Source organism: Falco punctatus, assembly GCF_963210335.1.
Source record: "Falco punctatus genome assembly, chromosome: 5".
Taxonomy (NCBI): Eukaryota; Metazoa; Chordata; class Aves; order Falconiformes; family Falconidae; genus Falco; species Falco punctatus.
This window is the reverse complement of record NC_137584.1, coordinates 74,440,535-74,456,711: the sequence shown is the minus strand read 5'-3', so window position 1 is coordinate 74,456,711 and position 16,177 is coordinate 74,440,535. Positions and strand designations below refer to the sequence as shown.

The following is a 16,177-nucleotide window of genomic DNA, read 5'->3' as shown; positions in this document are numbered from 1 at the left end:
GGGATGCGCCGTAATGTGCCCCGCTGGGCTCAGCCGGGCGGGCGGGTCGGGCCAGGCCAGGTTGCTGCTGCTGCAGGACGGCCCCAGCCCAGGGGCCAGCAGCGAGCCCTCCCCGGGGTCCCGCCCCGCGCCTCCGGCCGCGCCGGGCACAGAGGTCGGTCCCCCGGGGACGAGGCCCCCGGCCCCTCGGCTCCCCAGTGCCCCCCGGCCCCTCCGGCCCCTCCTGCCTGAGCCGCGGGGCCCCGGCGCTGCCTGGCGTCCCGCGGGACACGGCACAGCCAGTGCCACCTCCTGCACGGGCCTGGGGCTGCCCCACCGCCCGGCCCCCCCAGCCTCCTCACAGGCCCCCGTAGCCCCCCCAGCCCCTGAGAGCGCAGAGGGGGCGGCGGCGGCCCCCCTGGGGACAGTCGTGGCTGGGTGCCTGGCCCAGCACAGCCGCGGTCCCCGAGGCCCCATCCCCCACTCCCTCCCCTCCCCCGCCCAGCTGCCGGCAGCTGTTTGTGCTCAATGCGCCCTGGATGAGCCCCAGAGAGAGACGGGTTCCCGCAGTGCCGCGCCAGCCCGTGACGTCATCCAGGGCTGGGGCCAAGGTGTGATGTCACCGGGAGACTCTTACATCACTGCGTGATCTGGGGAAGCCGTGGTGTCACCACAGGCCTGGAGCAGTGGCAGGGTAGCCATGGTGTCACCACTTGGTCCCTGCTGGGTCCCCCTGCTCCTGCAACCCTGGTGAGCCCCCCGTACCCCCCAGTGCAGTGCCAATGGTGTCAGGGTGGGGCTGGAGCTGTGGGGCTGTGCCTGGCTCCACACCAGCACCTACTGTGGGGTGCTGGTGCTGCCATGGGGATGTGGCACTGGTAGAACGTCAGGGACATGGCTGGATCGGGCTATGGGCAGGGACACACTCTGGCTGCACCCACCCAGTGCTGGGGGCTGCCCCGCCAGCAGCACCGGCTCGCCCCAGGGAGCCTCAAGCTGGGGAATGGTGGGTACAGCCACTAGCTGGCCTGTGGCAGAGGGTGCACAGGGGTGACACATGCTGTGGGTGGATGAGGAGCAGGATGCTGTGCAAAGAACCAGGTGCCACACAAGACCGTGGTGGTGCAAGGCATGGAGTGCCGTGCAAGGCCGTGGCAGTGGTGGTTGTGGGGTGCCATGTGAGGCCACGGCAGTGGCTGCAGAGGTGCCAGGTGTAGGGTGCCATGGGAGGCCACAGTGGTGCCAGGCATGGGGTGCCGTGCGCAGCCATGGTGGTACAAGATGCAGGGTGCTGCGCACAGCTGTAGCAATGCAAGGTGTGAGATGCCACACGAAGCCGTGGCGGTGCAAGGCACGCAGTACCATGTGAGGCCGTGGCAGTACAAGGTGTGGGGTGCCATGCAAGGCCATGGCAGTGCAGGGCGTGGAGTGCTGTTCGAGGCTGTGGCAGTGCCAGGGGGGCAGGGTGTTGTGCGAGGCCAGGGTGGTACAAGGTGTGAGGTGCCACACGAGGCCATGGCAGTGCAGGGCACGGGGTGCCATGCGAGGCCACAGTGATGGCGGGGGGGACCCGTCGCGGTAGCACCAGCCGTGCTGGCTGCCTGCAGCCCTGGCCCCCTGCCCGGCCTCTCTGGCTTCCCCCGTCCCTCCTTCCCGTCCTCGCTGGCGTCCCGGCCTAACGAGAAGCAGATGTGCGAGTGGTGGGGGCCGGCGGGGGCCGCGGTGCCCGGCGGAGGCCGGGGCGCGCCGGGGGCTGTGCGGGCCGGGGAGGGGGCCGCAGCAGGCAGGAAGCAGGGGGCCCCGGGGACCCCGTCGGCGGGCAGTGCCGGGGCGGCTCTGTGGCAGCAAGGGGCTGGCCGAGGGGCGGCCGAGGGGAGGGCAGAGCCGCCGTGCCGAGCCCAGCCGTGCCGAGCCGCGCAGAGCCAGGAGAGACGGAGCCGCGACGGGACGCGCCATGCACTCCTGAGCTGGGCCGTGCCCGCCGAGCCGAGCCGAGCCGTGCCGAGCTGCCCGCCCAGCATGGCCCCCTGGCTCTGGCCGTGCCTGCTGGCCGCCCAGGCCCTGGCTGCCAACTTCCCCCCCAGGTACAGCCTCTACACCGGGGGGGGCGCGCCCCACGGCTCCGTCCAGGCCACGGCCCTGCAGGGCCCAGCTGCGACCCACGGCGGTGCCCGGGCCGCCAGCCGGCACAGGTAGGAGCCGTGACCGCCATGCCGGGCCGGGCTGGGAGGGGACACACGGGCGGCCGGGCACCCACACGTGCCACGTCCCACCGGGGTGATGGGAAGGGGCAGCGGGTCCTGTCCCCGGTGGGTGCTGCCGTGCCGGGGATGGCGGTGGGGGTGTCCCCCAACTTGGTGGGGGGCAACCCCCACCCCTTGATGGCCCGCTGTCGCCGGCACAGCCACATGGTGGGTGTGGACGGTGGGCACATGCAGAGGGGCCAGACCCGGGGGCGTACGTGGGGCCGGGCACCGGGCACCGGGCACCAGGAGGGGCTCGGGCCAGGGGCACAGAGCCCAGGCTCCCCGCAGGGATGGCTCTGGGTGTGCTGGGCTCAGCGCGGCTGGTGCCGGGGATCCCAGGGCTGCTCTGGCCCCAGCATCCCCCGGCCCGCGCTGTGCAGTGCAGGGCCACCACTGTCGGGGAGGGGGCGAGGGGCCCGGACCCACCCTGTCCCTGTCCCCACCTCTGCCGGTGCCATGCCGGTGGCTGGGGACAGGCAGCGTGGGGTTGGCGTGGGGCAGCTGCTGCCGGTGGGTGGGGGAGCTTGGGGGACTGCTGGGCTGGGGGTGGCCCCACGCCCCTGGGTTGGGGGTCACACTCTTGACGCGGTCACATCAGTGCCACAGCAGCGTGGCCATGCACAGTGGAGCTGCCTTGGCACAGCCACCGCCGTTGCCTGCCCTATCCCTGCCCCACTGCCAGCACCGTGGCAGCCCCACTGCAGTCCCACTGCAGTCCCGGGTAGTGTGGCAGGACCTGGCTGCTGTCATGGGGCTGCCTGGAAAGGGGGGATGTGGGGTAGGCACCCCCAGCCCAGCCCCACATTGCCGTAGCAGGGCACAGATGTGGCTGAGCATTTACCTGTGGCTTTGGGGGCACAGTGGGGTTTCCCCACACGTGGGGGGTGCAGTGACCAATCCTTATAGCTTGGGGGGCACAGTGGCCCCTCCCTGTGCTCAGAGCAGGCATGGGGGGCCATCCTCATGCCCTGCCCTTTCAGGAGGGCTTTCATCCCATCCTGTCCCCATCCCGTATCACACATCTCATGTCCCATATCCCCGTCCCATCTCATCCCTGGAATGTGGGCATCCCCAGTCCCGGGCAGTGGGACCCTGGGGCCGTCTGGGGGTCCCACAGGTGTGGGGTTAGGAGGTACAGTGGGGAAGGGAAGAGAAGGGAAGGGAAGGAGGGAGGCAAGTGGGGGCCATGGTCGGCGCAGGAATTCCCGGCGGCCCCCGGGGAGGAGCTGGAATCCAGCCGCGGCCTGAGGGGAACCAGCCGGAGTCTGACGGGAACCGGCCGCAGCCCCACAGGCCCCCACTGCAACCCCCCAGCTCCCACCGCAACCCCCCAGCTCCCACCACAAGGTCTGAGGGGCCTGGGAGGCCGCTCCTTATGGGACAGCCTGAGGGGCTGCTCTGTGTGGGGCTGGGGGCTCTGGGTTCGGGGCTGGGCTTCAGGCTCCGGGCATAGACCATATAAGGCTGTGCCAGGGTCCTTGCAGCCTGCAGGGCCATGCTGGGGTCCCGAGCCATGGGGCTGGGGTCCTTGCAGCCTGTGGGGCCAGGCTGGGGTCCCGAGCCATGGGGCTGGGGTCCTTGCAGCCTGCGGGGCCAGGCTGGGGTCCTGAGCCATGAGGCTGGGGTCCTTGCAGCTTGCGATGCCGGGTTGGGGTCCCGAGCCACGGGGCTGGGGTCTTTGCAGCTTGCGATGCTGGGCTGGGGTCCTGTGCCATGGGGGTGGGGTCCCTGCAGGCTGTGGGGCCGGGCTGGGGTCCCATGCCATAGGGCTGGGGTCCCTTCAGCCTGTGGGGCTTGGTTGGGGTCCCGTGCTATGCCATGGGGTTTGCACCTGGCTGGGAGCTGTGAGGCCCCATGGCTGGTCCTGCAGGCCTCTGGGCAGCCTGGGTTCCTGCACCCCAGTGTGGGGGGCTGGGGGAGCGGTGCCCCCGTGCCATTGCTTTGCTCAGGGGGACAGTTGATCCCCTGTTGTATACTCCAGGTTGGGGGGCAAAATAGCTGTGGGGTGGCTGAGCCCCCCCCAGTGGGTGGCTGTCCCATCTGCCCCTGCCCCACCAGTGCAGAAAGGACCAGGGACATGTGGGGCAGCTATGTGGCAGGACAAGGGGTGCCCATCCCCAGGACAAACTGTGTGGGGCCCCACAGCATGGCATGAGGGGTTGTCTGGCACACCAAATCCTGTCTGGCTGCCCCAAACCCCACAAACAGAGCCCCCAGCCCCACAGGGCTCCCCAGTCGCTGCCCCATGGCTGGGGGGCCGCGGCTGCTCCTGCAGTGCCACCGGCCCCAGCGAGAGCTTGGCGCAGAGCCCTGGTGCTACAGGCTGCTGGGCAGAGCAGGGATGAAAGGGCTCCAGCATGGGGCAGGATCCGGCCCATTAACCCCACAGCACTGGGCCGTGACGGCTGCTACCGGTGGGGCCGGCAGGGCGAGTGTGGGGGTGTGCAGAGGTGGGGGGGGCCTGGTGTGTGCCAAGATGATGCCTGGTGCGTGTGGGGGGATGCCCAGTGTGTGCCGGCCAGGCGCTCTGACTCCTTCCCACAGGAATTGGTGTGCCTACGTGGTGACGCGCAGCGTAAGCTGCGTGGTGGAGGATGGCGTCGAGAGCTTCGTGAAGCCGGACTACCAGCCCTGTGGCTGGGGGCAGCTCCAGTGCCCCCGCGTCCTGGCGTGAGTGGGGCTGGGGCTGGGGGAGCTCCGTGGGCTGGGGGGGCTCGGAGCAGAGCCGTGTTGGTGGTGGCCCCACCACCCCTGCTGCCGCAGCTGCTGCTGGTGTTTATCCACCCCGCGGTCATGTTTACTTTTTCGCAAGAGCCCAGCAGCCTCAAGCAGTGCTGGTTGGGTGACTGGCCCCTGTCCCTGCCTGGCCAGCAGCCCCCCCACAAGGTGTGTGCCAGGACCCCTGGCACACCCCGCGCTGAGGGCAAGTCGGCAAGCTGGCAGCTCGATGGCAGGGCCAGCAGCATGGGGCGATGGCAGTGGCAGGGTGGCAGGGGCAGCCCCCCACCCCCAGCTGCCGGCAGCTGAGCAAGAGGCTGGGTGCAGGCAAGGGCCTGGCTGTACCACCGGGACCAGGCCACAGCCTGTGTTTGGTTTTGCTCCCGCCTCGCCAGCTGCCCAGTCCCGAGCTGCTGCCTTACGCCCCTGTGCGCACGGTGCCACCTCCGACACCGGCACCCTGGCAGGCAGCGGGGTGCTGGCAGGCATGGGGGACTGAGTGCAGGCAGGGCTTTGCCGCAGGACCAGCCCTGCTCCCCACACCCAGGACCTCCCCCCCCAGTGCCCCTCTTGCCGGCCCACACTGCGCAGCTGGGGGCTTTTCATCAGCCCCCGCCGCTGCGGCAGGGTCTCCTGTGCCCACAGGTACCGCAGCTTCCTGCGGCCCCGCTACAAGGTGTCCCAGAGGACAGTGTCGGAGCTGGCCTGGCGCTGCTGCCAGGGCTACTCGGGCGAGGACTGCACTGAGGGGCCGGGGCCGGCATCCCTGCTGCCCACCAGTCGTCCCCGACCCCGGCCCAGCCGCCCCACGCTTTCTGGCTTCGGCAACCCCCTCAGTGGCCTGGGGGGCGAAGGTAGTGCTGGCAGGTGGGGGGGATGCACCAGCGGGATGGTCCCGGCGCAGTCATGACCGTGAATGATGCGGTACGGTGGCAGGTGGTGTGGATGCGGAGAAGGTGCGGCAGCTGGAGGAGCAGGTGCGGCAGCTGAGTGAGCAGGTGGAGGAACTGCGGGCCAGGCAGGAGCTACCGCCGGAGCAGCCACACCGGGCAGCGGGTGGCAGTCCCGAGGGCGAGCAGCCGGCCGATGCAGCCGCCCCAGCTGAAGTGCGGGAGGCCCTGAGCCATGTCCAGCGGCGGCTGGAGGAGCTGGAAAGCCGCCTGCATCGCCAGGAGAGCGGCCGGGAGGGTCCAGTGTCGGTGGCATCAGGGGACCCAGGGACAGCCACGGCACTGCGTGAGCTGGAGCAACGGCTGCAGGAGACCTGCGCTGCCTGTGCAGCCGGCACTGAGGGGCTGCGGCGGCAGGCAGCGGAGGACCGGGAGCGCATGCGGGCGCTGGAGAAGCTGGTGGGCTCAGTGGACCAGCGCAACCGGGAGGCGGTGGAGACGGTGCAGCGGCACATCAGCAGCCTGAGCAGCCGCCTGGCACCCGCTGCTGCCCCACCAGACGATCTGCACCGGCGCCTGGCTGAGCTGGAGCGGCGCCTGGAGGGGCTGCCCTCAGCCGTGGCGGGGTCTGGCGGGCAGGGACCAGTGCTGGCCCGGCGGCTGGCAGAACTGGAGGGGCGACTGAATGCCTCGTGGGCTGGCCCATGGCCCCCTGAGCTGGACAGGTGGCAGAGCGGGCTGCCGGCACGCCTGGCCAACCTGAGCCGGGCGGTAGAAGGGCTGGTGGTGAGCGGGGCACAGCACGGTGCCCGCCTGGCTGAGCTGGAGGGGCTGCTGGCCCGCTGCGGCTGGCCCTGCCCGGCACCCCCAGAGCTGACGGCGGGTGGCCAGGATGGGCAGCTCGGCCTCCTCCTCCAACAGCTGGAGCGGCGGCTGCAGGACACTGAGGGGCAGCTCCAGGCCCTGGGGGCCAGCAGGGATGGGCTGGGCGGGACTCTGCAGGGGCTGCGGGCAGAGTGGGGGGAGCTGCGGGAGCTGCTGGGGGCACAGGGGGAGGCACTGGGGCAGCTGGCGGGGCGGCTGGGGCAGCTGGAGGCAGGGGGGGCCCTGGCAGAGGAGCTGGCAGAGCTCCGCAACCGGACAGGGCTGCTGGAGGCCAAGCCGGGGGGGCCAAGCCCCTGCCCCCCACCCTGCTCCCCACTGCCACCCCATGAGCTGGAGCAGCTGCGGGCCGAGGTGGATGCCTGTGCCGCTGCCTGCCGCCTGCCCGAGCCTGGCCCCACCGTGCCAGAGGCGGAAGCGGAGGTGCCACTGGAGGGGTTCAGTGTCTTCGGGGGCACCTCACCCTCGGAGCTGCGAGCGCTGCGGGGTGAGCTGGTGGCAGCACTGCTTTCCCTCGGTGGGATCAACACCACAGTGCAGGAGCTGCAGGATTCTCTGGACCAGCAGGATGCCCGGCAGCGTGAGCTGGACGCCATCATTGACCGCATCGTGGCTGAGCTGGACCAGGCAGCGGCGGCAGCAGCAGCACGGCAGGCCGAGAGCGAGGAACGGCTGGAAGGGCTGGTGCGGGAGCTGGTGCGGACCAGGGGCTGCCCAGCCGGCCTGGAACCACGGCTGGCCAAGCTGGAGGGAGTCTGCGAGCAGCTGGAGGCTGTGGCGGGTGGGCTGCGGGGCGTCCGTGAGGGTCTGGGCCGGCACGTAGCAGGGCTATGGGGTGCAGTGCGGGAGCTGAACGGCACGGCCCGTGCCCAGGACGCGCTGCTGGAGAAGGCGCTGCAGGCCCAGCTCCCACGTCGGCTCAGTGCCCTCAACGCCAGCCTGCAGCACCTGCGCGGGGAGCTGCTCCACCTGAGCCAGAGGGACCTCGCTGGTGCGCGGGGCACGAGGGCGCTGGGGGGCATGGGGTGGTGGGGACTATGCTTGGGGACATGGGGCAGCAGGGAATGGGAAGACGGGGTTGCCAGTGAGCGAGGCAGTTGGGGGGCATGGCTGGGTGGGTATGGGGGTGCGGGGTGGGGGAACGGCAGGTCTACAGGAGACTGCGGGCTGTGGGGCTGGGGTGTGGAGACGTGGGCCTCAAGGTGTGGGGACATGGGGACATAAGTTTTGGGGGCTCAAGCCATGAGGAATGGGGATACAAACCGTGGGGACAGCGGGGGTCAAGGTGTGGGGACACAGGGCTGTGGGGACGTAAACCACGGGGATCCGGAGCTCCAGGCGTGGGGATGTGGAGTGAGGGTTGTGGGGCTGGGGCGGCTTTAACCCCATCCTCCCTTCAGGCCCCCCTGGACCCCCTGGACCCGTTGGCCCCATGGGTGAGATCGGCCCCCCCGGCCCCCCCGGGCCCCCTGGCAAAGATGGCGAACAAGGCCCCCTGGGCCCCCCCGGTAAGGAGCTGCCCCCCGTGCCCTGTCCTTCTCAGCAGGGCAGTGCTGGCATGGCCGGACCGTGCACCCCAGGGGTCCTGCCCCATGCCAGCTCTGCAGCCCTCTCGCTTTCCCTTCTAGGGCTGCCAGGAGAGAGAGGTAGGGCTTGGGGGCTGGCGGGGCATGGGGTGCTTGTGGTGGGTGCTGCAGTGGCCATTTGGGGGGTGTCTGGCCTGGGGCAAGGGGGCATGGGAAGGCACAGGACACTGGATGGGCCAGCCTGGGGTGATGGTCATGGCTGGCTGGGGCAGAGGGACTGGGCACACAGGGGAGGGGACGTGGTCAAGGGGGGGACATGTGGACACAGCAAAGGGGCAGGTATAGGGAGGAGCAGGGGCTATGGCTGCTGGGCCGGGTGCCCTGTCCTGATGCGCTGCCCAGGCACAGTAGGGGAGCCGGGCTCTGTGCCCCACATCGCCTTCTCGGCCACCCTGAGCACCCAGTGCACGGAGCCAGGTACCGTCCCCTTCGACCAGGTCCTGCTCAATGACGGCGGTGCCTATGACCCCGAGACGGGTGAGCGCCCACGGGTGGGGCAGGGTGGGGGCTGTGGGGCAGGAGGGGGATGGTGGAGTGGGATGGAGGCTACATGGTCATGGCCATGGGAAAGGGGGTGCCGGGCCTGTGGGGGGGGGTGCCTTGATGGCTGTGGGACACAGTGGGGGAACACCAGGGGGTGCAGAGCCCATTCTGGGGGCACTGGGGGGTCCCTAGGGGCAGGGTGGCTGCTAGCACTGACACCCACCCACCCACTGCCGCAGGCACCTTCACGGCACCAGTGAGTGGGCGATACCTGGTGAGCGCAGTGCTGACAGGGCACAAAGGGGAGAAGCTGGAGGCTGTGCTGTCGCGCTCCAACCAGGGCATCGCCCGCCTGGACTCGGCCGGGTTCCAGCCCGAGGGGCTGGAGAAGGAGCCAGTGGCCGCGCTGCAGCCCAGCCCCGGGACACTCGGGGTCTTCAGCCTCCTGCTGCCGTTGGCTGCCGGCGAGACACTCTGCGTGGACCTGGTGTCAGGGCGCCTGGCCCACGCGCCCGACGAGCCCCTCACCGTCTTCAGTGGGGCCCTGCTGTACGACACCGAGGAGCCCTAGAGCCGCTGGACCCTCGGACCAGCCCCCTGGCATGGGGCTGCCAGCCAGCCGGGGGCACAGCCAGGCCGGGGGGTCCCCACACCCCGGCGGGATCCCCCCACCCGTCCTGTTATTTATCAGCACCCCCCCAACCCATCAATCCCCTGCCACCACATGCCCTCACCCCACATCACTGCCCCCTAGACCCCCACATCACCCCACCACCCCCGGCCCCCCCACTGCCCCCCACAAAATAAAGACGCGGCACCGGGTTTTGTACCCGCGGTTCCAGCTCCTTCCTGCGCCTGGTGGCAGCACCACGATTTATTGTCCTGGGGCAGCCCCCCCCAGCCCTGAGAGAGCACAAGGCCACAGGGCAGCCCCCAGCATCACCCTGGCCTGGGGCTGTGGTGGGGAGGGGGCACAGCCAGCCCAGCCCGGGGGTCCTGCTGCCATCAGAAATCCTCATCCCAGCCCGAGAACTCATCCTCTGCTGGTGTCCAGTCGGTGGAGAAACGCTTGAAGTTGGCATAGGGAGGTCCCTGGGGTGGGGGGATGGGGTCAGAGCTGGCTCCTCCTGCCCCCTGGACCCCAGCCCCATGACCTCCCCAGCTTACCTCCTTGATGAGCTGCCGGGTGGGTGCCTCCAGCTGCCGCAGCGCAAGCTTCCTCCACTTCAGGGCCCCAAACCACCTGGGGGGGTGGTGTGTATGCTGCAGGAGGGGACAAGGGGGGCCCCCACCCGTGCACCCACTCCCCTCACCTGTGCTTCTTGATGCCACGGATGCCACTGGCCGTGTTCCCTAGGCGCTGCCCCGGACGGCGCCTGCAAGGGGATAGTGTGGGACAGGGCAGGGGGGGCACCCCTCCCCAGCACCCCCACAGGGTGCACTGATGCATCCACAGCACTTGAGCGCCTTGTTCCTGCTTGGGACACCCCCCTGCCCCCTGTATCTGCCTGGGCTGTGGCAGGACCCCGCGGTGGGTGCCCTGTGCACCTGCAGAGCTTGCTGATGAGGGAGCAGGCAGCCTCGCTGAGGAAGGCAGGGAAGGAGAAGATGCCATCCAGAATGCGGCTGTAGATCTGCCGGGGGTCAGCGCTGTGGAAGGGGGGCCTGCAGGGCAGGGGCAGGTGGAGCCTCGCTGCAGTGGGGGCTTATCTGGCCCCAGGGGCGCACACTCACCTGCCCACCAGCAGCTCAAAGGCAAGGATGCCCAGCATCCAGAAGTCAACAGCGAAGTCGTGACCCTCCTGGCGCAGCATCTCAGGAGCCAGGTACTCGGGGGTCCCACAGAAGGAGTAGGTTTTCTCCCCCCGTCCCAGCTCCTTGGCAAAGCCAAAGTCGACCTGCAGGCACCAGTGCTATCAGCCAGCACAGCCCACCCTGCCAGCCCTCCCCAGGCGCCGGTGCTGGCGCTGCCAGGATGTCCGCTCTGGTACCAGCTTGATGTAGCCACGCTGGTCCAGCATGAGGTTCTCAGGCTTCAGGTCACGGTAGATGATGCCATGGCTGTGCAGGTACTCAAGACCCTCAACAACACAGGCGCAGCAGAACACAGCCAACGGCTCCTCAAAGCAGCGCCTGCATGTCAGGGACCAGCAGTTGTGTGGCACAGCATGGCATGGCATGGCACAGCCATGTGCTCATCCCAGCCCCGTACATCTCACGCAGCTTGGTCCACAGCTCACCGCCCTGGCAGAACTCCAGCAGCAGGTAGATGTACTGCCTGTCCCGGAAGGTGCCAAAAAACCTGCCACCGGAGAGGGGTTGGTGGGACCTTGGCACAGCTGGTGGCCTCAATGTCCCCGCCAGTGCCCACAGCCCTCTCTCACCCCACGATGAAGGGGCTGCGGCTGCCTGCCAGCACCCGCCGCTCCGTGCGGACATGCTCCTGCTGCTGTGTCCGCACCACCCAGTCCTTGCGGATCCGCTTCAGTGCAAAGAGCCGCTCCCGGTACTGGACCTGGGCATGGGTAGCCATGGGCACTCCGATGGGCACCACCGGTTGCAACAGGACGGGGCTGGGTGGCAGGAGCCAGGGCAGAGGGTGCAGGGTCTGGCTCTCACCAGCTCAACCCTGCCAAAGCCGCCAGTGCCCAGGATGACGTGCTGGCCCTGCCACTGCCCCTCCTTGTAGCGCACAGCCACCAGGTCCTCCAGTCGCGCTGGTGCTGGGGGCTGCCGCAGGCTTGGAGACCCCAATTCCCTGTGGGTGCGAACCATGGCCCTGCATCACCCGCACCAGCCCGGGGGTCCTGCTGACCCCCAAGCCTTGCCAGGACCCCCCCGCTGCTCTCCAGAGATTGCGCTGGGTCAGACCCTGGGGTCCCCAGTGCCATCAGGCTGGGCCATGTGCCACACCCAGAGCCATCCCAGGGACCCTGTGTCACCCAGCCAGACCCCAGGGACCCCAGCACAGAGCAGAGCCCTGGCTGACTTGCTGCTGTCTGCCCTGTCAACTGCCCACCCATGTCCTTGCCCTGAGATCAGGAAGACCCATACCAGGGCAGCGTGGCTCTGTCCCCATCCCCATTCCATCCTGATCCCTTTCCCATCCCCATCCCACCTCCACCCCATCCTCATCCCAATTCCTTCCCTATCCCCATCCCTATCCCCAGGCCATCCCCGTTGCAGCCCCATCCCCATCCCTAGCACATCCCCAGACCCAGCCCAGACCCATCCTGCACTCACTTTCCAGGATCCTCTGGGGCCGGTACTTCTGGCTCAGTCGTGTTCCTGCAGTGGGAAGGAGGCGAGCCGGGGCGGGGCGGTGGGGGGGGGAGTGGGCAGTGGGGCAGCCCTTGCTCAGCCCTGCTCCCCACCACAGCCCTCCCCATGGCCCCCCAGACCCAGGGTGTGGGGGGGAGCAGAGACCCTAATCCATGTGCAGGACCAGAACGGAGCCACCTTGGCTGAGGGGTCCACGGTGGGGCCATCGTGTGTGGGGCCACGATGGGGCGAGCTGTGGGGCTGGGTGGCAGTGGGACAGTGCTCACCACCCAGGGAAGAATCTAGGAGCAACCTGAGGTCACAGCACAGCCCCCGCCCCAACGCCCCCCCCACCCGCACCAGCCGGAAGCTCTGTGCAGGACACCTGCCCTGAGCACCCTGCACCCATTGCCCCCAGATGCCCCCCGGCCCCCCACCTGCAGTGCCCATGCAGCCTGGCCTGACCAAGGACCCACTCTCTGGGGCTTCCTGGGGCTGGGAGCTCCCCCCTGGATTGGGGGTCCCAGGGGCTGGGGGCTCCCTGGGGCTGGGAGTCCCAGAGGGGCTGAGGGCTCCCTGGGGTTGGGGGCTCCCTGGGGTTTGGGGTTCCCTGGGACTGGGGGTCCCGGGGGAGCTGGGGGCACTCACGGCTCTAGGAGCAGCTGGGGGCAGAAGGGGCTGATCTCGAGGAAGTCTCTGTGAAGCAGAGGAAGGGTTGGGAGTCAGTGGGGCCAGGGGGGTCCAGCAGTGCCAGGAGGGGGGGGCATGGGGACACCTACTCTTTGGCCATGGTGACACAGGTGACATGTCCCTGGGCCTGGCATGAGGCTGTGCGGCGGCTGTTCCTGTGCAGAGGGGGGTCAAGGGGGTCACAGGGGGCACTGTAGGGCGGGGTGCTTAAGGGTGTGGGGGGTGTGCGCATTGGGGGTACAAACGAGGAGGGTCTGTGGGGGGGGGGGGGGGTGCTCCATGGGCAGGTCCATGGTGGGGGGTCAGCAGGGCACGTACCGCAGCAGGGAGAGCTCCCCGAAGTGCTGCCCAGCGCCCAGGACACGGATGAGCCGCTGCCCCCCGCCTGCCCGCTGGCTGACCCGCACCTGCAGCAGCAGGCAGCGAGAGTGGCTGAGTGCCAGCGGGGCCAGGGGGCCAAGGGGGGGCTGGAGGAGCCCAGGTCATGGGTCTGCACCCACCTCACCCCTCAGGATGATGTAGAAGTTCTCCCCCTCATCTCCTTCGTGGATAATGATGTGGCCGGGCGGGAAGGTGCACTGTGGGAAGGGAGTGGAGGGGCTGCTGGGGGCAGGCAGGGGCAGGCAGCCTCCATAGCTGCCCCCAGACCCACCATCCCAGGCACAGCCCAGCAGCCCCAGCCCCCTGCGGGGAGGTGTCCTGAGATCCCCGGGCCCTGGGAGCCCCTGCCTCATTGCCCACCCACCTCCTCCATGGCATCCAGCAGCTTGCAGAGGTGGCTGTCGGAGAGGTCCTGCAGCCAGTGCACCCTGTGGCAGAGAGGGGCTGGTGGGTGTCCCACGGCCTGCCTGTGCCCTGCCTGCACCCCACCTCTGCCCTGCCTGCACCTCACCTGGGCCCCACCTGTGCCCTGCCTCCCACCTGTCTGCATCCTGCCTGCACCTTGTTTGCAACCTGCCTGTGCTCTTCCTGCACCCTGCCTGCAATCTGTCTGAGCTCCTGCACCACAGAGCCCAGCCCAGGTGGTGGGCAGGGCAGGGCTGGGTAAGGGGATGGAGAGGCAGGGGGCTGCAGGGGGGACAGAGATTGGGATGGGGAGGGGGACGTGGTGGAGGTGGGGCTGGGCATGGGAACAGGGATCAGCTGGGAGCAGGAATTGGGATGAGGATGAGACCAGGCTGGGGCTGGGTATAAGGATGGGGACAGGGATGGTGATAGGGATGTGGCTGAGACGGGGGTGAGGATGATGGTGAGGACAGGGCTGGGACCGGAAGGGGACTCTGCAGGCAAGGGCTGGCAGGAGAGTCCAGCCACCCCTGAGGGGGTCAGGGTGTGGGGCCTGGGGGCGGTGGGTGCTGTGGGGTGGTGTCAGCAGGTGCCAGGCCCCACTCACATCCGCAGGGACCCCAGGAGCTCCACTCGTCTCTGCTTGGCATTGCTGGTGGCGATGGCCCGGTACCGCTGCCTGTCGATGGCCCAGAGGCGCACAGGGCTGAGAGCTGCACAAAAGGGAGTCAGCGGGGTGCTGGGGGGCCGGGGGTGGCATGGAGCCGGGGAGCTCTCCTTACCCCTCACGGTGGCCGTGCGCTTGCAGTGGTAGAGGATGGCAAGCTCACCAAACACGTCACCTGGTCCCAGCGTGCGGAGCTGCCGGCCCCGCTGGCTCACACTGAGATGCCCCTCTGCACAGACAAGACCCGCAGCATCATGCACACACACACATGTGTGCACACGCATGTGACTGCCCTGCAGCAGGTAGCCTCGCACCCCATGCAAACGGGAGATGCATCCTCCACAGAGGTGCACACATACACACGGGTGTGCACAGGCACCCGCATGTGCAGCAGCCCAATGCGCACAGGCACACATGGCACACCCACACACGGGCACAGATGGTGGCACACATGTGACCACCATGTGTGCCCATGCCACATTCTCACCTGCCACAATGTACATGGCAGTGCCTTCGGTGTCCTCAGCCAGCACAGTGTCCCCAGGGCCATGCCGGACAGTGGTGAAGCTCTGGGCCAGTGCCTCAGGGCAGCCCTCGCCCAGGCGCCGCAGGAACTCGCTGCGCCCCACCGCCTCCGCGATCAGGCTGAGGTCCCTGGGGATGTGGGTAGGGCAGCACTGGACGCCAGATCCCGGACCCCCAGTTCCCGCTGGCTACCTGTGCGACTTGGGGCTGTTGGGTGCGGCATCACTGGCAAGGGGCTCGGGGATGATGGCCAGAGCCCGGCTGTCCCGCCGGCTGGGGGGCTGTTCCATCACATCCTCCCACGCCATGCTCTGCAGGAAGGTCCTCTCCTCCCGCAGCCGCAGGTCCCGCAGCTTCTCATCCATCCCCACACCACGAATGCTCCCAGTGCCCTGGGGGTGCTGGTGTTTAGGACCACCGTGGCATCATGGCACCAGTCCCCTGGCCCCAGAGCACAGAGGGGGGATGCTACCCAGGGCACAGCCCCACATGGCACAGCCAGGCTCAGCATGGTGCTGCTGGCTTTGGCTCTGCACTGCCTGGCACAGCCCAGCCCCGCGTGGCAAGGGTCACCCAGAACCCAGCAGTGCTGTGCACGGCCCCTGCCGTACCCCAGGCCGCAGTGCAGGCAGGAGGGGTCCCCAGTGGGTGTCCTGGCATGGTCTGCCACAGCCCTGCCCGCAGCCCTGCAGCAAAGACAGGTGTGGGCTCCCACAGGCATCGTGCCCAGGCACTCCCTGCACCGTGCAAAGGTTGTGCCGCTGGCACAAGGGAGCCCAGCAGGGCCTCGGCGTGGCTGACAGCACAGCACGGCAGGAGAATGCAGAGACCTGTCCTGTCCCCCCTGGCACCCTGGGCCGTGGCTGCGGCCAGCCCCTGGGGACTCAGCCCTGCTACCCACCCTGCACCCAGCCGCCTACCGCTGCCACCGCTGCTACCGCTGCCACCGCTGCCGTCCCCTCCTAGCTGCACTGCTGCCAGGGCCTGGCCCAGTGACACATTAACCGACACAGCGGCACTCCCACCCAGCACCTGCCGGCCTGCAGCTGCGCCTGCTCACCCCAACCCGCACCCCCTGCTCGAGGAGGAGCTGTGGAGTGGGGCCGGACTCACCCCAAAGTCCCCTGCAGTGACACCGGCTGTTCCTGGCTGGCCAGGGCAGAGTCCAGAGGACCCTAGCCACGTCCTCACCCCCCAGGCAGCCCCCACCCCATAGCACCCCTCGCCCCAGGGCTGCCCCAGTGGAAGGGTGTGCATGGGAAGTGCGGGTGTAGTTGCGGTGTGCGCACCAGGGGGGGTACACGGGGGTGTGTGTGTGCATGGCGGGGGGGGGAGGGGGTGCACACACGGGGGGTGTGCCCCGCGGAGGTGTGCCCAGTGCCCGCGCAGGCCCGCTCCCGGTGCCCGGTGCCCGGTGCCCGTTCACTGCGTGCAGGCCCACCCCGCCCGCTCTGCGCACGCCCC

The 16,177-nt window shown here is 69.2% G+C and overlaps 2 protein-coding genes across 2 annotated transcripts; one reads left to right on the top strand and one right to left on the bottom strand.

Annotated features, from left to right (window-relative positions):
* Positions 1-1,573: 1,573 nt before the first annotated feature.
* On the top strand, positions 1,574-9,526 carry EMILIN1 (elastin microfibril interfacer 1). Its single transcript, XM_080390232.1, has 8 exons — positions 1,574-2,171; positions 4,770-4,895; positions 5,589-5,797; positions 5,880-7,706; positions 8,116-8,223; positions 8,344-8,361; positions 8,644-8,778; positions 9,024-9,526. Exons 1-8 carry the CDS (start codon positions 1,669-1,671, stop codon positions 9,353-9,355), a joined length of 3,258 nt encoding a protein of 1,085 aa, XP_080246358.1. The 5' UTR covers positions 1,574-1,668; the 3' UTR covers positions 9,356-9,526.
* A 165-nt stretch (positions 9,527-9,691) lies between these two features.
* Positions 9,692-16,061, bottom strand: LOC308064937 (cGMP-dependent protein kinase 1-like). The gene is made up of 18 exons (XM_080390233.1): positions 15,827-16,061; positions 14,906-15,105; positions 14,129-14,842; positions 13,481-13,544; positions 13,236-13,313; positions 13,054-13,142; positions 12,825-12,890; positions 12,694-12,741; positions 12,028-12,072; positions 11,404-11,542; positions 11,169-11,299; positions 10,997-11,086; positions 10,776-10,917; positions 10,519-10,682; positions 10,333-10,449; positions 10,098-10,160; positions 9,952-10,027; positions 9,692-9,876 (listed from the first exon to the last, which is right to left on the bottom strand). Exons 1-18 carry the CDS (start codon positions 15,968-15,970, stop codon positions 9,790-9,792), a joined length of 2,457 nt encoding a protein of 818 aa, XP_080246359.1. The 5' UTR covers positions 15,971-16,061; the 3' UTR covers positions 9,692-9,789.
* Positions 16,062-16,177: the final 116 nt, after the last annotated feature.